This window comes from Orbicella faveolata, unplaced genomic scaffold (assembly GCF_042242905.1).
Source record: "Orbicella faveolata isolate gen_17 unplaced genomic scaffold, um_ofav_v1 contig_24, whole genome shotgun sequence".
NCBI classification, from domain to species: Eukaryota; Metazoa; Cnidaria; class Anthozoa; order Scleractinia; family Merulinidae; genus Orbicella; species Orbicella faveolata.
Genome location: NW_028301552.1, coordinates 11,877,451 through 11,899,919, shown reverse-complemented (window position 1 = coordinate 11,899,919; position 22,469 = coordinate 11,877,451). Strand labels below are relative to the sequence as shown.

General features: G+C 37.7%; 2 protein-coding genes across 2 annotated transcripts; one reads left to right on the top strand and one right to left on the bottom strand.

Annotated features, from left to right (window-relative positions):
- The first annotated feature begins 2,183 nt into the window (after positions 1–2,183).
- Positions 2,184–10,140, top strand: LOC110043191 (uncharacterized). Its single transcript, XM_020748627.2, has 2 exons — positions 2,184–2,648; positions 5,257–10,140. Exons 1-2 carry the CDS (start codon positions 2,318–2,320, stop codon positions 6,270–6,272), a joined length of 1,347 nt encoding a protein of 448 aa, XP_020604286.1. The 5' UTR covers positions 2,184–2,317; the 3' UTR covers positions 6,273–10,140.
- Positions 10,141–13,499: 3,359 nt separating this feature from the next.
- LOC110043210 (uncharacterized) lies at positions 13,500–21,354 on the bottom strand. Its single transcript, XM_020748648.2, has 2 exons — positions 20,913–21,354; positions 13,500–17,021 (listed from the first exon to the last, which is right to left on the bottom strand). The coding sequence occupies exon 2, from the start codon at positions 17,012–17,014 to the stop codon at positions 14,861–14,863; it is 2,154 nt and encodes a 717-aa protein (XP_020604307.1). The 5' UTR covers positions 17,015–17,021; positions 20,913–21,354; the 3' UTR covers positions 13,500–14,860.
- Positions 21,355–22,469: the final 1,115 nt, after the last annotated feature.

The window sequence follows — 22,469 nt, the reverse complement described above, 5'->3', positions numbered from 1 at the left end:
GACGAGAGCGCAGCCCGAGTCAACTATCACGCATAGAAATCGAGAGCGAATAATCTAATTGTTTTAATATAAATCTAATTCTTTTAGTATAAATCAACTATCACGCGATAACAATCTCGAGCTTATAATCTAATTGTTTAACAGAAACACGAGTGGAAGTTTGGGAGAACGAGGAATGCTGTGGGAACACGAGCCGCAGGCGAGTGTTTTCACAGCCTTTTCGAGTTCTTCCAAACTTAGCTTTCACGTTAAACAATTAGATTACGAGCTCGAGATTTCTATCGCGTGATAGTTGATGACGAGCTATCACGCTTATAATTAGAAATCGAGAGCGAATAATCTAATCGATTTTTAACCAATCAGCGCGCGTAGTTTCTCAGGGCTGTTTTCTAAAGTGATTGTAATCATCGTGACCGTTAGATTTAGTGGAGAGGACTTAAAATGATTGGCCTATGTAACTGTCCGATTACACTGTCCGATTACAACTTTGCAGATTAATTAGCGCAAAATACAGCAGTTTATGCACCAATCACATTTGACGAAATTGTAATTGTTACGATTAAATGGGAAATATCCCAAACTATAGCTTGCGAATTTTGTAGAGGACAGACATTACATCCGGATTATTGCGATTAAAGACCGGCGCTTTAAACCACTACTCCACACTAGCTCCTCCTGATACAACATACATACATACATACATTTTATTTGTTATCAAACTAAAATTACAACTGTAACATGCCCGCGGATAGCTGAGCTAATCTAGGCGGGTCATGTTTGGACGAGTTATTGATATACAACTAGGTACAACTAAATACAACTGAAGGTAACAAGAGAACTAAAGAGACTAGAATTGACAACGATGACTAAAGACAACTAATAAACTAACGATATTACAAATAATAATTAACAACAGTTATGACGAGAGACTACAGATACACTAAAGCGAAATTATTGGGTATTAATGAATACATACTAGGAGGAAAATAAATTCAGCTTTACTTTTTGAACGATTTCTGTAAGATCAATATAACAGTCTTCTGAAGCTAGAATTTCAAAAAGTATTTGTTTTATTTTCCTCTTAAAGACATTTCTTGGAAGCTTTCTTAAATATATAGGCATTTCATTCCAAATTTTTGTTCCGATTCTAGAAAATGAATTCACTTGAATTGAGAGTCTAGAACTTTGTGTGTAAAAATTATTTGAGACAGAGGATCGAGTATTGTAAGAATGAATATCAGAAATGTCTTGAAAGAGATCTTGAATACAAATATTTTTTCTCGAGAACATTCCGTATTGTCCACAGAAGGGACCTTTGAACCCAAGGATCTGAACAACCCGCTGAACATCGTGTACCGAGTCTAAAGTCCGATGGGATAGCGTCCACGACACTTAATTATTTCATTGTTTTACGAGTCATAAATAACCTGTGCGTCAGACCGGCGTGATGTTTCTTTTCCGATGGAGAAGTGTTTAAATATCAATGAATGAAGTGGTTATCGACTTGTAAGGAAACAATATTGCCTCACGAGTAATGATATGTCAATTTCACTCGTAAATCGAAACAAGAAATAAGTTAGAATTTCTTACGATCAAACGATCAAAATTTACAACGTCGAGATTGCGCAATTAATTTACACAGAGAAATCTGAATAGTACATGTACAACCCTAAAACGAAATGTACCAAGAAATAGTCAAATTTCATTTGTTTCTCATACGATACGTATCTCCAGTTCAAAGTTTCCTGTTAAAAAAACAACTTGTTATGTAAAAGTTGCTGCAATGAACTAAAATTCGTCACAGCTGAACGCTAATCAATAGTGTTATAATTAAGTTATCACGCACGGTCTTAGTGGGCCACACGCAGCAGTCTGACGGTCTTGCGGACGGGGGAGTGATATGAACAAGAAATAAACTTTAACGGAACCTTTCCCATCAGTTGCCTTGTGTGATTCTAGTTAACTGGTAATTAACACTGCCCAAACCAGCTTGAATCGTTACAAAATTCATCTAGTAACTTTACTCGGCGATACTAGCATTGACAAGCCTCGTGCCCAAGTTCAAGTTCAGGAAGCAGACCGGGCTTTCCACTACAAAGCTATTTAGAAATCCTCACTTCTGATTGGTCCAGGTTTATTGCGCCATTGTTATCAACCAATCAGCGCGCGATTTGCAATATACAGCCAGCTGCCCGGACCTGGAGCTGTTAACTTATGTCATAAAGCATTACGAGAATTTCCCATGCGGTCGTAGCAAGGCCTGAAACAACGGCCAGTCGACCTTTGTGACGGGAATTTTCGTCATTATTTCCTCAGAATGAAGAAAACGAAGTACTACAGCCTCGATGAGGTGAAGCAGCACAACCGTAAAGGCGATTATTGGATAGTTATCGACGGCGGAGTTTATGATTTGAGCCGGTGGGCTTCACATCATCCTGGTGGAGAACTACCAATAAGATATATGGCTGGTCATGACTGTACGGATGTGTTCAAAGCCTTTCATCTATCGTGGGTTACTGAGAAGAAGCTGCCTGCCTTTAAGATCGGCGAAGTCAAAAACGAATGCGAAAAGACGGTACAGGAGTGTAGTTTGGTCAAAGACTTCCAAAAAGTACGAGAGGAGATTGAGCGCGGTCTTGACACCAACTGTAAGTTGATCTTTTGTCACTAGCTTTTCATGCATTCACTAGCAATTTAGAGTTTTCTTGACGCTGTAGTTGACTTTTACCCAAGCCTGATGTTTGAAGATGAAACATTTTTCACACCTAGGTACGAATTACGAATTTACCGGTACGAACCACCCCCCGGCACGATCATTTCGAGAATTTTTTTTCAGCGAGATGGGAAATGATGAAATGTCACTCTCCTTTATTGAGAAATTGTATACCTCACAGATCAAATCACGGGAGAATCTAATTTTTCACAACCTCCGTCCTTGATTTGTAATTTATATTATTTTTGACTATTTGCAATGCATAAAATGGCTTCCTTCTTTTCAGCTTTCAAGTTTCAGTTTGAGTCTTTGCTGTATAAACGCCGGCGGCAAGCGATAAAATCGCGCCATATCAAGGGAACAAATACGACGGTTTCATGTTTTTGGGAGTGGTTGTGCAGCTATTTCGTTTTATTATTTGAATTATCAATAAACAAACTCATGTTAAAAGCACTGCAGTTGTGTCGAGATTATTTACACAATTTTTTAATTTTTCGGTTTTGATCGTCAGTAACTTACATGTATTAGATGGACTAAGAGGCGGTGGTTAATTTTTAACAACCGACCCGAAAAATTGAAGATTAAGTCAAGTCTCTTTTTTTTTATCCGCTTACATGCTAAAGTAGATTTGAGGCCGTTTTTGCCATTCTCCAAGACTTGCTTGCTTTCATCTCATTTTGCAAATTTCATTTCTGCGGTGTGTTGACATAATAAGCTTACATTCAATCATGCAGAAAAAACCGAGTGCCAAAAAAAACTAAACTTGATTAATATAATTTCATTTGAGAAAAATCTTTGTTTGTGACTGTCATATGCTTAAAAATTATGTTGCATATGTCATCTTGCATATGATTTGGGATGAATTACATGTACATTTACATTTAAATTACTAGTAGTTTTTAAGACATTGGCAAGTGAAATTTGCATATTTTTTCCATAAATTATAAAAAAAGTTGGTGATTAAACTGGCTTCAATTCTGTCATGTTGTTGGAGTTATAATTGATTTGGTCAGGCTGAAGATATTTTCCGTGATAAACCTTATTATTATATAAACACCTATGAAATACCAGGTGAGCTTTGTGCAAAAACATGATATCTTCCATGTTATTTTCACGTGTGAAAAGATCACCATCACTATGGTTACATAATAAATCCCTTTAATTGCACTTAAATGTGTTGATGTATGATCGAAACATCATTGGGTCTTTCTCAGATATCTTTGGCAATCTTTAGTTATCTTCAGAAATCTTCGGTAATCTTCGGAAATTTTCGGAAATGTTCGTCTGGCCTTCTGGAAATCTTTTGGAGAATCTTCAGAAATTTTGGGAAATTGTGCGGAAATCATCGGAAAATCGTCAAAAACGTCGTCATTAGTATGTTTATATAATCGACATAATACATGGTTGCTTGTAGATACGGAGTTTTTCTTCTCGTGTTCAACTTGATATCTCGCTCATTTGCTGCGCTCACTCTTGAGATGAGATATCAAGTTGAACACTAGTAGAGAAATTCCATATCTATGTGTGCGTATGTATTATTCTCTACTTAATAATGGCAATGTCCATAAATATTAAAAGCTAGCTTGTGACAAATATTCCAAATCAAAAAGTTGCACAATTTTGTCTGTGCTCCCTACTTCCTTTTGAAACATTTGGAAAAACTGTTTTAAGGTGACGTGCTAAAGTCATGAAATTAACTTCAGCTCGAGGTTCTTTTCACCACACTGAATTTTAGAAGAATTTTCAATTAAAGTCAGATATCAGTAAAGAAAAGCTACAGGAAAATTGTCTTATGAGCAGAAATCTTCTGTGTTCTTGTCAATACTTCACATGTAAAAATTCAAATTTGTAGATTTCCTCTACAGCGATATGTAAAATTCCAGGCAATACCCAGACTACCATTTGGTCTTGTTGCGTAAGCTTGATGCTTTCATCCCACAACCCTTCTCAAAACAGCTTTATATTTTTTATTATCATTAGTGCAAGGATTCATCCATAATGATAGAAGCATACATCTCATGAGCCATGAAAAAAACATGTGCAAAAGTTATTACAAATTCTTATCTAGTTCCAGACAACTTCAGTTCCACCACGTACAAAGAGATGTGCAGCACCAGAAAGTAACCATACTCCCCCCACAGAAGGGATGGGAATTTCCTGGGGGGTGGGGGGTTCTCTAAGACCAAAAAATTGAAAGAAATGTATCAAGTTTAATTGGAATTTCCAGAGGGATGGGGGGTCTTGGAAAAAATCCCTTCTGTGGGGGAGGTATGGATATTCTCTGGAACTACACATCTCATAACACCTTTTCCCTCATCTAAGAATTCGCTGAGAATCCTGATTACATTGCATTATGTCTGTAAATTCTCTTCTGTGTGTTTTAAGAACCATTTCTTAGAAGACAGAAATGATCCCTAGACACTTCTAGAAGTTCTAAGAGTATCATGTAGAACCCCCAGCCCATCTGAAAAAAATTGCACTTCCTTTTCTTCTTGTAAACATGTATTTATTTATTTATTTATTTTTCATTTTTGTTACAACAGATTGGTTCTACGTTGGACATGGAATCAATTTGAGCGTCATATTTGCTCTGCTCATTTATGGTGTTGTTTTCAGCAACAATGTTTACATACAAGTAGCCTCGTCCATATCCATGGCAGTGTTTTGGCAACAAATGGCTTTTATTGGACATGACATTGGTCACACTGCCGTCACTCATGATTTGAAGACAGACAGTAATATAGGCATTTTTGTTGGCAACATGACTACAGGAATCAGCATTGCATGGTGGAAGAAAAGCCACAATGCTCATCACATTGTGACAAACTCAGTTGAGTTTGATCCAGATATTCAGCACCTTCCTGTACTAGCCATTACAGACAAGTTTTTTCAGTCAGTGAGGTCAATGTACCATGAGAAGATTCTCTACTTTGATGGGCTGGCCAAGTTCTTTGTTTCTTACCAGCACTGGCTGTATTACTTGATAATGGGTCTTGCACGGTATAATTTGTACGCACAGAGCTTTCTGTTGGTGTTTTCATTACCCAGGGGACAAAATAAATATTTTGAAGTATTTGGCTTGGTGTTCTTTTGGACTTGGTATATTTACCTCTGCTCATTCCTACCAAGTTGGACTTCCTTGTTCATCTTTGTATTTGTGGCACATTTCCTCGCTGGAATCCTTCACATTCAGATCACCCTGAGTCACTTCTCGATGGAAACCTATCATGGTCACCCTCTAGATGCTTTCAAGAGCAGTGAATTCCTCCTTTCTCAACTGGCAACAACTATGGACATTGAGTGCTACCCATGGCTGGACTTCATCCATGGCGGTCTGCAATTCCAAATTGAGCATCACCTTTTCCCACGCCTGCCACGTCACAGGCTACGTGAGGCGAAGGTCAAAATCCAGGAGCTTTGTAAGAAGCACAACATCACCTACAGGTCCAAAACATTCTTAGAGGCTAACATAGAAATTATCCAGAAACTTAGGGAGACTGCTAAGAAAGCCCAGTGTATTTCCCCCATCATTTGGGAAGGGATTCATGCTATTGGTTAGAAAAATTGACACAATCTTACTCTAACTTGCTGACAAAGGGGGATCTCAAATTTCTTTCTCGAAGCATATTGCTAATATTTGAAGGGTCATCAGAATTCACTGGTTATTTACATTACTTATTCAAGAAATACTTTGAGTTCTTTTTCAAATGACTTGTACTATATTTATACTGCATTCAATTTTTGTTGGAGCAAATTCTAAGCATGACCTAGCAAGAGAGAAACTGAGCTGTGGTTACAAAACTATTGCTGTATGTGTATAAATTTGCTTTCAGGTTAGGTCTGATTTCTAGGTCTCAGTATCTTGAATATTTGAACAATAATTATTAGATATTATGCTCAGGTAAGTCTGGTTTTCAAAGGAGAACATTGTTATGAATTATTAATAGTAATTTAGAGATTATTATGAGGTAAACCAAAGAGATATATCTAAGCCAAATATATACACAATTAGATATTCTGTACAAAATGTATCAACTCAAACCTCATTAATATGGACACAACAGTGACCACAGAAGGTGTCTATTTAATGAAGTATCTGTATAAAACCAGTTAAGGTGGCTCCCTATAGTTTTATGATTGTAAGCACCCTGATGAAAAAAGCTAAAGTAATCTGTGTGTGCTTGAAGGAAAATATCAGTGTTTTTTGACATTTTATAATGTCAACATGAGCACAGAAACCAAAATTTTCTTGCTTTTCTGAAATTCTGTAAAATTTGGCATACTGTTAATAAAGATTTTATTTTAGTTGGAGCTCTTTTTTCAGGGAAATCTATGGGACCAGTTTTCCCACAGCGGTAGCAGAAGTAAATTCGCAAAAATCGGAAAAAAAACTGCCTGTACAAGCCCTACTTTTTTCATGTTTAAAATTTTTATGCCTCTGGATTCAGTGTCCTGTGAAATTTTGGAACATTTCACTGAAGGAAATTCAGGAAAATCAAAAATAAAGGCACAAATTGGCAAAAACACATTTGTTTGGGCATTTATAATTCAAGGCTAAAAGCTGAAATTTCATCATTGCTTATTTTATGTAAAAAGTTTGAGACAAATGAAAAGACAGCTTTCAAAGTACAACACTGGCGTGTGATGTGATAAATGATTACCCTGTGGAGCCACCTTAATTAAGTAGAAGATGTACTACATTTAGCTTGGGGAAATACCTGGCTAGGTTGGGGGGTAGGGGGCACTCTATTCAGGTATTTTAGTGATTGGGAAAAGTAAATGAGGCTTAAATAACTGGTGGACCCAAAATTTTCCTTTTAGGCCAAAACCATGGAAACCAAAAAATCACCAATGACGCAGAGTTTAACCCCAAAATGTCCTTCTGTGAAAATCTTGGGTTAACCTTTTTGGTGACCACAAAATAGTCTTTACAAAAATTTTTCTCTCAAAAAGCCACTTAAAAAAGTTATCACAAAATTTCTAACTCCACCTTAAGTCCTCGGTTTGGTAATTCCAACATTAAATATGCCTTTGAACCTCCCAGTCCATCAGTCACTATTATATTTTATATTCATTATTACGGGTGGCGAATGGTCCTTAAAAGACCATGGGTCTCGCAAACTTTTCATCAAATTTCCCAGGCCTCGCAGTCTTTTTTATGGTGGTTATGTGCATTTTGCAGTCTGGATTTTTCACAAAGCTGTCTTGCAGTCTTGACTTTTAGCAAGCCTATAAAGTCTCACAGTGCCGGTATGTTTTTTTTTTTTCTATAAATGATGTCTAAACATTTTAGCTCACATTTAAAACACTTTGAAGTCTTGGCCTTGCAATTGAAGAAGTCAAAATGTCTTGGACTCACAAAGAAAAACACCAGTCTTGCCTTCTTGTAAAGTCTCGCATTAATTACCATTCACCACCCCTATTATTGTTTGCTTCCATTGGCCCTGAAAAGCCTCATTGGAGGAGTGGTCAAGTAAGATAGTACCATCCCCAAGGGACGAATCCAAGGGGTTGTGTGTGTCAAGCAAGTGCTAGTAAACTACAGTTAGACTCTACATAAATTTAAGAAATAGAAAATGATTGGTGCAAACAAAAGCACATCTCACTCTCAGACTGATTCACTGGAACATGATAAAGGAAATGTTTAAACGTAGAGCTGAGAAAATGCAGAAGCAAAACAGACTTGAGTTACATTTGACATTGAAAAAGGAAACGCTCAAAACTAGTTTTATTTCATAGCAGCTGTCCAAAACTTTTACAGGTATTGAAAAAGTCATTCTTCCTGTCTTGGTGATAGATGGAGTAGGTTAAGTTTGAAACTCAGGAACAAACAGTATGCCAAGGTTGGGTGTGAAGCATCGAGAGGCTGACGGTTGCCCCAAAGGTTTTAAGTACCGGTAGGTGGCCTTAGTTTTGGAGTAGACAGCTGAGTTTGCTATCATTGCTAAGGAATTTGAAGAACAGTTCAGCTGAGTAATTGGCTGAAATCATAAAGTAGATGATGATTTTCATCGGCAACCAGCAGCCTGCTTTTGACAGCCCTGTAGAAGTTTAGGTTGAGTGACTGTAAATAGTTCAGGGGTGGATACAGGATTGTAGAGACAGAGGTTCAAGATACAAACTGCCAAAGGCAATCCCCTCTCAGGGGTTGGGGGCATCCTTACTGTAAAATTTTTAATTGAGGTCCTTGGAGATTTCCTGCATTCTGAGGCGGATGTTATTATTATTTTGAAGTTAGGGGGCTCAACCAAACCCTCTGAACTCTCCTAGATCTGCCCCAGTAGTTGATGGTTAATGGTTAGTTGTTAGTGATTACTAGTTACGCCTTTTTGAATTTTTAAGCATTTTCTTCTTAAGCATTTTCCAGTGTTGGTTTGTGTTAGGACATAACATGAGTGCATAGGTTTGTTTTTGTGATGGTTTGTACCCATTTTTGTGGTAGTGTTAAACCGTTCACTTTTGAGGAGATTTCATGGTACAAACCATGACTCGGTGCTTTAAGAGAGTTTAAAACTAACCAAGAGATATCACTGGCTTTGGGCATTTTAACATGTCTGCTTTCTAGCATCTGACCAAGTTACATTTTCTCTTCACCTTTTAAAAATAAATTCAAGTAAGCAGGTATGAAGAAATTAAGACCAAGTTAATCTTAGGAGTTAGCTCAATATTCACAGGGAAAGTGATAGTATAATAAAAACGGTACATGCTGTCAAATTTGCTAATGCCAACCACAGGAGAAAAAAGGTTTAAAGGCCTTGGAGCATTTTAAGGAAACTTTTGAAGAGATTGATCTTAAGGCCCTGCCTGAGGTAACTCTCAGTCTGAATAATGAACACTGCCATCTCAGTGCAACAGCTGTCTAAAATGAAGTCCGGACATTTCCATCTGAGGTTGGCAACTCATAATTTTAGAGTGGGGCAATTTCTGATGCTTCCCTAGGTTCAAAATCTGAGCTGTGAGCATTCAGGAACAGTGGGATAATAGGGCCTCAATAATTTATATGAAGTCATTTGAAAGAAAATTTAAAGGAAATTAAATAATATTTTGGTGTGTTTCCCATCAGAGTTATTGGTTAACTAAACAAAATATATTTATTCAAATGAATTTAAATTATAAATTATTATTGTTCTGATTATTTAATATTATATATATTTGAGAACGTATAGCTTATTATTAGTATTATTCAATTTCCCGTACATTGGGAGTACTTGTCTAGTTATGTGACATGCAGAAAAAAATGTCAAAATTTGTACTTGTAAATAAAATTTAACTGCTTAATTTCTTGCCAAGAATGTTACCTTGCAAAAGTTATGGTTGTATGCTTTATGCATCACTGAATAGCATTACATTATGAGTTTGATAGCTTCAGTGTTTTGCATTTCTTGTAAGCAAGTTTTTTGGCAGTGAATAAAATTTCCTTATTTTAATTGCTGTCTGAAGCTTTTCTTGATTTTCACATCCACTCTCTCTGCAGGAGTCAAGTTCCCTGCATGAATTTTTTTTGGAGGGGGGTTGGGCAGGGAGTATTCTACTGTCACAATTTTAATCTTGACACTTGCACAGTCTGATTGCCTGGAACAGGCTTCAAACAAATATTCCCCCTTGTAATGAAGTTCGTTCTTGGCATCCAGTGGATTCAGGTTTTAGCTAGGATTCTGTGAGTGGCCATCCAGTAACAAATATCAGGGCAAATGGCCTATTCTGCTAGGGGGTCTGAGGGAGTGCCCCTCCCCCCACCTCAGAAAATTTTGCAAAGTTGAAGCATTTTTGGTACGTTTTCCACAATTTTCAGCCGATAAATTGAAGGTATCGATTGGACTTGAATGATCATGCCTCGTTTACTTTGTCAAAGACCTAAAATAGATTGAAACAGCCAATACTAAATGCATCAGTTGTGTTGACACCTCCATGGTTGTCTTTGTTTACAACGTTTGTCCAACGTTGATCTTAGCGGTCATCTTAGGGGAAGTGTTATGGTTCGCCACGGGTGCACACATCTGTGTCCACAATCGTAATTTATACATGTCAGTTGTGAAATCACTCCTATATCTCCAGGCTTTCAAAACACGGTATGTGCTTGCTAAATTGGAAACAAATCAAGCAGGATGGCTGTTTGTAGCACATGGTTTTGCTGTGCACAAAATGTATTGGCCTTGAAAGGAAAAAAATGTCCTTTGAGAATTGTAGAGAAAACCAGGTGAACTCACTCTGCAGGATTTTTTTTCTTCACTTCTCCTTTGCACAATTTTTTTCTTTTAGTCACCCTCCCTTGCATGAATTTTTTTTTGTTTTTCCCCACCCCCTGCATCACTTTTCTAATGGTCCATCCCTTATAGCCTCGTAAAGCATGTGGGCTATGCACACGTTAACAATTAAGGCTTCTTATCATGCATGCAATGTCAGAAAAACAGGGTAAGTCTGCATTTAAGCCTAGTTGCCCATAAGGCTAGTGCTTCTCCTGGTTTTGTGTCAAGAATTGACTAGGAGTATCTACTCCCCCCTGAATGGGATTTAAGTCTATCGCGGGATCTCCCACAACATTAGTATCACCTGGATGAAGAGATTAGACTCTGTGAGAGGCTAGTGTCGTGGCTAAGTGCTCAAAACAGTGACCATGATCAGGTCTCGAGTTCACTGCACCATTAGACCATTGTGCCTCCCTAGATTATTGCAGTTGTGCAAGCTAATTAGGAAGCTGTGCCCCATGTGTGGAGGCGTGGTGGCCTCATGGTTAGTGTTCTAGACTCCGGATCAAGCAGTTTGGCTTTGAGCCCTTGACTGGGGACATTGTGCTGTTTTGGGGCAAGACATTTTACTCTCACAATGCCTCTTTCCACCTTGGTGTATAAATGGGAACCGGTGAATTTAATGCTGGGGGGTAACCAGCACCCTATCTAGGGGGAGTAGCAGCCTAATGGGCCACTTGGCTGGCATGCTGACTTCACTTTGTTTTGGGCTGTCCCCTGTGTGCTTATGTATCTCATGAATGCAATGGGTGGTTTTAATGTTCCATATAGTTCTTATTCTGCACTGCAAAGCTACTGGGGGATACTGCATTCTGACTACACTAACACAAGTCATTCAATATGAATACAGTGACACCTCTATTAAGCAGCCCCCTATTAAGCGGCCAACCTTTATTTGGCAGCCAGCGGCCAAAGTCCCAGAAAAATATTCAGCTATACACTGCAATAAAAACCTCTACTCAATGGCAACCTCTATCAAGCAGCCGCAACCAGCTTCTTGCTGTCCCAAGGATGATTTTTTGTCTTATACCTTTTTAAATGGCCAGGAAGTTTTGAAGTTGGACGTTTTTAGCCAGAGGAAGCTAAAAGAATTACAATGTGGAAACATAATTTTAATGTTATGGACCGTATTATCATTGTGCTACTTTTTCTCAACTTGCAATTGTTTGTGCTGATATTTGATGACTGAACCTGGACCACGCCCAACGTTGTTTTTGGGTGAACCTCTATTAAACGGCCAGTTGCCTTGTCCCCGAGAGTGGCCGCTTAATAGAGGTTCAACAGTGAGGATGCATCAGTTGGTCATCTGATATAGATGTATCTTACTGGGGGATGTTACTTGCCAGCACAAAAATCTTTAGCAAGTGAGAATCTCTTAGTAAGGATGGGGTTGAGGAAATGCAGATTGGCAAATACTTGCATTGTCCTTTTCTTGGTCAGATAGTATTGCATCCAGTGAAATCAAAACTGGTAAATTAACACAGTGTTAAAATATTCATGGCAATCAGTCTTGGCTGGCAGTACCCTGATCTCACAGGTTTTTTTCTTCTTTCTGCTGCTGAAGTACTGTGAGTTTTCTTGTCACTTACTCCCAGGGCCTTGTTAATCACATTTGATTGAGAAATAAAAAAGAGGAACAAAAACCTCTAGAACCAAAGTAGGCTCGCAGTTAGCTGCAAAACAAATCTCTCACAACAATACTGGTAAAAGTCATTCATTTATTTATATTTAATTTTCTTTTGCTTGCTCAAGATTATTGCTCAAAAATTAAGGGCAACTCCACATAAAATTTCCACTTACAGTTCAACCCCTATTAAACAGCCACCCTCGGGGAAATGGATAGTTGAAATTAGAATGTTATGTCACTTGCAATTGAATGCAAACCCACAGTGAAAACCTAACAGAACCTTTAAACATCTCCAAAGACCTGTCAGTTAAAAATATCTTAGCAAAAGATCATCAGAAAGATCTTTGCAGGATTCTTCAAGCTCCTCAAGAATTTCTTATAGGTGGATTTTACCAGGGTGTAAGACAAGGGTAGCAAAGGTACCTGTAAGCAGAGTCTCCTTCAATCGTGGAGAATTGGGAAGAGAAAGGAGATCTTTGTAAGTAGATGAAAGGAGACTCTGCTCGCTGGGTTATCAAAGAAGGGGAGGGGGTTGCGATCTTATTTCATGCATGAATTTGAACCAAATTCAAGCACTACATATATGTTTAGTTGCTGTTAATTACACTGATTTTGTCCTAAATTCACAAATCGCACAATGCACTAATTTTTTTCCCTCATCACGTGCTCCTTTGTCACCCTTATTGACCAGGATAAGTTCTTTGCAAGATTTGAAAAGACCCTTGAGGATGTTTGCATGAATCTTGGGGACCTTTGCAGGATTATTGCAAGATCTATGCAGAATCTTACAAGACTCTCGAAGATGTAGAGAGGACTTTGTGAAAACCTTGATGATCTCTGAAGTATTTTCACTAGGGAAATTATTTTGATGACTTAATCAAATTCAGCTATTCAAAGTGAACACATAATCCTAGACATTTACATTAATTTAATCCTGTTTTGAACAATCAGGCAGCGTACTTTAATGTACACAAAGTCATTGAAAAGTTCAAGAATCGCATTTAACATTTCCTAATAACTTAGATATATAGCTATGTGTAGAGATAAAATAGTAAAGCCTATAATAGTATGCAATTCTTTGCAGGTGAGATTTTTAAAAAGAAATGAAAACAAAACGCTATCTAGACAATTAATTACCGAAGGACAAAGCAATGGCCAGCCAGGCAGCTTAGCAAATAAAAGTACTTAAATTCATGTCAAACAAATAGCAGACATATTTAAGTAACACTAATTGGACCAAGCAGAGTACAATTCAGTGAGTAATCAAGTGAACTGTATGACATGGGGTCCAATTACTAATTAAAATTAATCTTATCAATAACAAAGTTTGAGATAAAAAAACTTTTTAAGAACTTCTTATGAGTGAAAAAGTCAATGGCACTTTCCATAAGTTTAAAAACTGCAGGAAACATTAAGAAGCTATTAAAGCATGCATAGTTTACATGCACATGCCTAGCGGATGGCATAGATATATCTTGAAATTGGACACCCATGTGATTGCACCCTGATTACGTGACAAATAGGTGCACAGGAACCAATTATGATCTTGGATTTTGTTTTAGATAAGATTAACATCATGCATGTAATTGTCATAAAACTGAGCAAATTTGGTTCAACTCTTCACCCCAGAGTCAAGATCAAAGAAATCCAAGTAACAAAAGCTTCTAAATAGTACTTTCAAGAGTTTATTATGTTGCACAAGGTGTTTCTAACCTTAATGTTTGTGGGTTAAACCTTAGGGTGTAGCCATTCACGTGAAAACTACTGTACAATACTTTCAACTGGCACTGTTTAGGATACTGTGCAAGCTTTAATTAATTTTTGAAACCCTAGTGTGAGAACATAAGAAAGCCACCACCAAGTAATATGGACTAACCAGTTTGACCAAGTGAGAGCTAATGAGCTGCATTCTTATGAGGCACTGTCTAGTATGCTGTACAAGGTGACTTTTTTCTTACTATTACATTTGTGGATGAAACCCATGCATGTCACCATTTAAATTAAAGTTCCCTCATGTGCTATTGTTTAATATATCAATGTTGCACAAAATGGTTGTGACTTGTGAATCACACTTAATACAAGCTATTAACAGTACATGTTTGATCTGGACTACAGCATTGCTGGGATTATAGAAGAGTTAAATCTATCAAAATAAATATGCAAAAATTGTGTTTTCTATTAAGGTTCTAAATTTTTTTCCAAAATGTGCAATATTGGTAAAAGTGAATTAAATATTTTAATTTTTTTAACACTGTGCCAATGCCATAGTCAATCTTAAGAAGAAGAAAGTTCCACAATATGTTCCACAGGTTGAATTCCTTCCTGGAAATTAAGTTCCTCAGGCTTTTTCACCTGAGCACTGATTTCACCTTGAATTGCAGATATCATGTCTTCAACAACACCAGTTGTTGCTTCACCTTTAAAATGCAAGTTCTTAACATGCCTCCTCAAATGACTGGGATTGTTAAAGGCCTTAGGGCAAAAGCTACACTTGTATGGCCGTTCCCCCGTGTGTATGAGGACATGCCTTTGAAGATTCCCAGAGATAGAAAAGGCTTTGGAGCAATATTGACAGCGGTACGGTTGTTCACCAGTGTGAACACGGAGATGTTTCCGCAGAGAGCTGTACTCGGCAAATGATTGGTAACAACTTGTACACTTATAAGGCTTCTCTCCAGTGTGGACACGAACATGCTTCTGAAGAGAGCCAGGATCACGAAAAGCCTTAGGACAGAATGAACACTTGTGCGGCCTCTTCCTCATGTGGAGAGCAATGTGGCCTTCAAGTGTTTTGGGGTCCTTAAAAAGCTGGAAACAGATCGTACAAGTGTAATGCTGACCATCATCAGTGTGGAACTCTAAATGTTTCTGAAGGCCAAGAGAACTGCGAAATAACTGAGCACACACTTCACACTTGTAAGTTGACTTGTCACTTCCCACATCTCCTTTGAGAAGGTCGTCTACTGTTGGAATAGCCATTTCATCATCAGAAGAAGTTCCTTGTTGATACTCCAATGATTTTGGTGCCAGAGCTACAAGCTCAACAGAGTTGTTTTCTGTACATTCATTTGAGCGAATTGAAGCATTACCCTTAGATTCATTCTTAACATAAGTAATCACACTTGATTGGCATTCCTGTGTCTCTTTAGGCTGCTGTAAACTTAATGGGAGTACCATAGAACTTGAGGTCACAGGGGCGGTAAGCTCAACACCATGTTTTTGTCCTAAATTCTCAGTCATTTCCACATCATTATAATCAATATAATTATTATTATTGCATTGAATCACAAGATCATTTTGTGGCTTGCTGACATTCTGTTGAGGTTTGCAATCTTCTTTTGTCAGCTTTCCTGTTAAATCCTTTGCAACAGCAACACTACTGGGAGAAACATCTTTTATGACAGCTTCGCAGCTAGGTGAAAGAGTTTTTGCAGAAGTTGGCACAGTTTTAGCCAAACTTTCAGCAGATGTCCTTCTACTAGGAGAAGCACTCTTGACAACAGTTTCACTAACAGGCAAAGCATCCTCAACAACAGCTGGATTGCTAGCAGAAAGGTAAACATTCTCTTTAATAACAGAATGACTGCTTACAGCTGCACTTTTGTCTGAAGAATCACCAGCACCTTGCTTCTCACCACTTATAACTGGGACAGGCATGAAATTGATAAGAATTTGTGCGACATCCATTTCTTCAGAATTATTATCACTGATGTCAACAGAGCAACTGTTTTGGACAGATACTGACTCTGTGTTTTCTTCAGACAGCTTAATTGATGTAACTGGTGACTGCTCTTGTTGTTCGTCTCCATGATCAAGTTGCAGTGGTTCTCTACTAGCTTCCATGCTTTCCAGTGGACTGTTATTTTTTAAATCTTCGGTGAAAGTTTTCTCCACAGTATATGTTTCACTCTCTGTACCCTGCTTGCTGGCAAAACCACTAACTGCCGCATCCTGATTGAAGTAGGGCAAGTATGATCCAAATGGAAAAAAACCGCCAAAAGGAAGTAAGAGAGGCGTGTTTGGAAACTGCGGCAAATTATTGCCTTGTCGTTTACCATAGTCTGTTAGCAACTGATTTGTGTCAATGTGATTACTTGCGTTGTCCAAACCTGAGGATGAAAGAGATGTTGAACAAGACCCCATAGATGTCCCATCTCTGTTTGACAATGCTGTTTTTGAATTACCACTTTGCTCTTTTCCTGTTACAGTTGACTGGCCCATTGCTTGCGCCATTCCTGCACTTATTGCCTCCATATACTGCTGCATAAAAGCATTGTTGGGTGGCCAGAGTGGAGGCATCATCCTCATGGGCATCACTTGAGGAGCAAAAACTGGGAATGGCATTGGAATAGCAAGTCCAAACATCCCTGCATTCATTGAGTTCATGTCATAAGCTGGTATACTTGGCTTGTCCTTTTTGTCTGTCATTCTTTTCCTGGCAAATAAAAGTTAATATCGTTATTCTTAGGCCTGATTCAATTGTTGTGCTATTAGGGAGCTTAAGAAACCACGACAGCAACAAAGACTCTGGGTACAAAGTTATCTATAGAACTTTTATTTAGTTCAACAGTACTTATACCTGACCGGCATAAGTCTTAACAGAAGCACTAATCTCAGATCATTCAAAAACCCAAATAAGTGTTCTTTACTTGTTCTTTGAGAAATAAATTAACGTTGTACCCGAGCTGGTTAGTGAAGCTGAGATTATTGTTATCATTGCTACGCTGATGAATCCAATTCAAATATCTGAGTTATAGTAGTGTTAAAAGGCAAGTTATAAACTTATTCAGACTATCAGTCGAGTTTGATATGACAAAACAGTGACTGTGACAAACAGTACTCTTGAGCTAGTCCATCAATGCTGATTAACTTCCGTTCTCAAACACAGGTATTAATAAGTCAACAAATTTTAACAAAGGAAGTTGTGACTGTGACAGATGTTTGGATAACTGGTCTTTATTAGCATAGGTTTTCACGATTTTATTTCTCTGTTTTCTCCTTATTTTCTGAAGATATTATCAAACACTCAAGACCATGTCTGACCACATTTCCAAACACCTTGAAGTTTGTCAAAAATACTCTGCTTTGCAACACATTTTCAACACTTTTCTCAGTGTTTGGAAGTTTGGTCAGACATGCCCTTTCATGTTTGATATATTACATCAGACTTCATGATCCTGTGACATGTACACAAGCATTTCTAGGGAAATTATTTCATATGTGTCTCCAAAATTTGCATATTAACTCTGAAAATAAACAGTTAACCACAGGGTCTCCCTATTCTATTCATTATAGATGTTTTATAACCCTCTCAGAAAATATGATTGTACTAAAATAGAGACAAGGACTGATTCTAATTTTGAATGTTAAACAATTCATTTTAATTATTGGTATAAACAAAGATTATGGATTGAAGCTTTTCACCAAGAGTGAATTTGAATTCTCGTTTTTTAATTTTACTAGGAATACATGACTGTACTGTTTTGACTGCAATCCTTCTAAGATTGAAATGTCAAACACAAATACCATAAGGTTTTCCAAAAACATTTTAAAATGAAAAGGAGCGATAATAAATTAAAATTGAACAACGTTGCAATGACTCCATGTCATCATTATCAAGTTCAAAGTACACGACATTAATTATACAGATGGGAAAAATAGCATGAAAATATTCTTAGGTGTTAAAGTATTCAATTGTCAGAATTGTCTTGAAGTAAAAAGTTTTGCGTGAGTCATCAAAACGTAGTTTGGTTTTAATATTGCTCCTTTTCGTAATAAAACACAAGTATGGTGAGTTCAAGGTACCATGGACATGTTAAGTTTCCTGTTAACTTTGACTGTACATGGCAGCAAATTGGTCAGAACAATAAAATTGATTCCTACTTAGCGGCATTTAAACTTGTCAAATTGTAAATTCATGACTAAAAAAAACTTCTAAATATACTGCTGCCAAAAACTGAAAGCGCAAATTAACTTCACTTAGTCTTTGACAGGACTCATTCACCACTGTGGGATATAATGTTGGTCAAGTAAAAGTGTTTACCATCAATACTTCCCATTGAAATCCTTCCCAGTTCTCTGTTGTATTAATTGATATCATTGTGTATTAGTTTTAAATGGTTTCATTGTTACACCAATGGTGGCTATAGGATAACAATGCATTATTCCCTGACTATTTGATAATTAATTAGTTCCTGCTTATCAGTGAAATGAAACTTTGCATTTTGAGGAACATGAAATCGCTCCTCTTCCATTTTTTAATCAGATATTTAACTTTCTTCCATTCTTAGACTCCAGTAGTGAAAAAACAAGTACAACTTCCGTGTGTTTTCAAGAAAGCAAGGGTGTCATGTTACATACCTTGGCAACAAAACATACAAAATTAAGTATCAAGCTACAGAAGTTGGTGTGAAAAGTAAAGTTGTCTCATTTGCTACTTCAATGTTTTATACCAAATTTAAAAATCAACATAAAACCCTAGCACAGTAAAATTCAAAGCTATCTTCAAAATGGTTAGTTTAAGTTTTGGACCTTAAATGAAAATACATGCATAAAACATTCACACTGCTAAGATTAGAACCTGACCATTATATGCCAGAGCTCAACATTGCATGCTGCACTAACTGAGATTATCTCACTTGTCTTACAGTGGTCGGGAGTTTGTTGCTTTTCTTCTTGCTGACAGTTTTTCCATAGTGATTACAACCGTATGTTGTAACTAACTTATAGAATGGCAAAGAGAAATATCTTAGACTCTGTTTAAATAGTACCACATATCCATGACAATTGCTTTGGGGATTGCAAGCCCTCTCTCCTATTTAAAAAAAATTGAGACTACTGGTAATATTGCCACATATGTTTTTGCAACATAGGTCCCCCATTTAATTTTTTAAGTCTACCTACAGGTGTAGTCCTAGTAATTTCTTAAGATTCCTAGCAGAAATTTGCAGTTTCCTTCAAATTGTATTCTTTAAAAAAATTTCTCATAGACAACGCCTCTGTTCAACTAATGAGAAAGTTAAATCAGAAATATCATTTGAATTGACCAGTATAGCAGGAAACATTTCTTCTTTAAACCAGAATCAATTGTTCTTGAGAGAGCAACTTTAATCCATGCTTACATGGTGCTTACATGGTCAAAATAGCATGCTATCAAAAGCATTTAACAACAAACTTTGCCGGTCTGTTCACCCACCTTACTAAAGTCTAAAGGCTATTGTGCTATAAGTGATGTGAAAAACCTAAAGCTATCTATTAATTTGTTTCTCTGATGTCCAGTCTCCCAATGTAAAGCTAGAAATCCCAGGCAAGGATCAGAGTTTTTTTTATAACTGAGTATAATTTCAGCTACAGTGAGGCAGCTTCGTTTTGTTTAGTAAGGCAGAAATGCTGAGGTCTCATATAGTTATGACCTGCGCATACTGAATTAACTACAAAGATGCAAAGAAAATTTTATGAATTAAGCACTGTTGGAAATTAGAAGGTTTAAAGTACAATTATAGTGGGGCCATCTTCCTCTTTTAGTTCAGTCTTGTGCTGTGATCCTCTTCAATATGGTCAAGTGTTTAGCACATGAACTTTAAAAAGATTCATGAGTAACGATTGGGTAGAAAAAGCTCATTATTAAGCAAAAATAATTTCCTGTAACAAGCAAACAGGATGTGCTCTACGCAGCACAATCCCTCACCAGCTGCCATGCCTCATTCTTCAAAGACAACAAAAAAAAAAACCGAGCCGCAAAATGAAATAGCAAAAATAATAATAATAATAACAATAATAACAAGGCCAAAAGTTGAACATTACATTTTCGTAGATAAGTTTGTTCTAAGTAATCCAAACGTTATCTACTTTCCAAACATAAAACAAAACGAATCGTGTACAAAAGAACGGCGACTCAAGCAGGAAGAAATTAAAAGACGGCCATATTTAATTTACACCGTTTACTGCAGATCGTTCGTTTTTCCTGGTTTTGCTTAAAGCTACACCCTTCATCTTGCAAATTTAAACGTTATCTACCAAACTGTGGGCATAGGTTGATCAGAAGACCACTGTTTAATATCATGAACAGAACGGTGATGCCAATTTCCATGCTGAAAATTGAAAAAAAATATGCGAAGCACCGAAAGCAGCCTCTTGCTTTAACGCAGAAATCCGAACGTGCTCAAAAATTCGACAACGTTTTCTTCTAGCACTGGTGGATATAAAATAAATACTTTTCTCAAGAATTCCAAGTTGATCGAAAGGAAGAGCAAGAAAAGGAAAATGTAAAAAAGAAGTGTTTCGGCACGAACTCAACAAGATGTATCTTGTAAATTTCAGTCCATACCTGAAACCGGGGAATCTCCTCTGCGCGCTTGTCTTGTTGTTTCAAGTTTCTCGTCCGTAGAAAAAACCACGCCACGTTTTCACCATCTCCTATCTCCTAATAAAGAGGGTTAAGTGAAAATACTTTTTTCTTTACGAATAAGGGAATGGACCACATTTTAAAAGAAGGAATTGCTTGCCAGTGATGTAATTACTCGATCGCACGTCAATGTCGGTGCCTCCTGGCGACCCGAAGTGAAGGCAAGTTTTATAACGCAAGGTGTCTCGGGTAATTACTGTCACGTGATCGCTGAATCCCCAATGGCATCCCCAATACCCAGTATGCTATTCGCCACGCTGCAATGGAAAGTAACCAGTCAGTCCGTTGTGAGCCCGCGTTCCTTGCACCACACCGCCAATGAAAAGGAAGGAAAAAAATGCACCTCACTGAATGATATAAAAACGCCATGTCTGCATTCTCTATCTTCCAAATTGCCAATAATTCACTCTGTCTTCCCCCCAAATTTTGCGCAAACTATTGTTGTGAAATACCCTCTTGGGAGGTGTGCAAATTCCCAAAAGCATTTCACAACAATAGTTTATGCAAAATTTGGGCGCAGACAGAGTGAATTATGAGCAATTGGAAAATAGGGAATGGGAGGCTACTCTGACGGTCTACTCTGGACAACTTTTTGAAATGAAAAGCCCTGTTCTTGAAAACTTTCGCTGCTTCAATATTTTATCCCGTCTCAGCTATAAAATGCCTCGGGGCATGTGGATGCCATGAAGTCCATTAAGTACGATAAGCGATATATACACTGAGGGACAATGTGATACTATGGTATCAGTGTACTCAGGGGAAAATGCAGCGAAGCGTTGTCTGTCGTATTAGGGGCAGACCATTATTTTTTGGGGGGGGTGGGGGTGAGGGAATGGACAATTTCCAACTGAAAAAATTCCTACGCAGAAAAATACTGCCGAAAAAAAAATCGTGCAAGGGTAACCATGGGAAAAAAATAGAGCAAGTGCTTTCTACAATCATAATTTCATAATTTTGATTTTCGATGTTACGAAATTCTTGCACAAGCTATTGCCCACTAAGAAAACGTAGGGCCTGTTTACAAGGAGGGAGGGTTACCCTAGCAAGCGGGTTAACCCTAGCTGGATTGCAAAAGAAAGCCTGGGTTTACAAGCAAACTTTCACAGGTAGGGTAACCCTACAACCTGGGACAACCTAAAGCGCGGTTACGCTCAAAGGGTCTCCTGTCTGGAAACAATTAGAAAGTTAATCCCGGGTAGGCGGGTAAACCCTACCTAGAGTGTTTAAAGAGAAAAAAGTTAACCCGCCTGCCAGGGTAACACGACGAAGAGAAAAAGAGGAAATGTGCGAATGTAGGGTAACCCTCTCTCCTTGTAAACAGGCCCTAAAAGTGTGAAAAAATTTCATGTCCCAGAAAATTGCCCACCCCCTCCCCTCCTCTCCAAAAATACCTCAGTATGGAGGATAGGTATAAATATATCGGGAAAATCGCACCACAAAAACACGTGAACGAGTGTTGACGGGACCCCACTTCAAGCC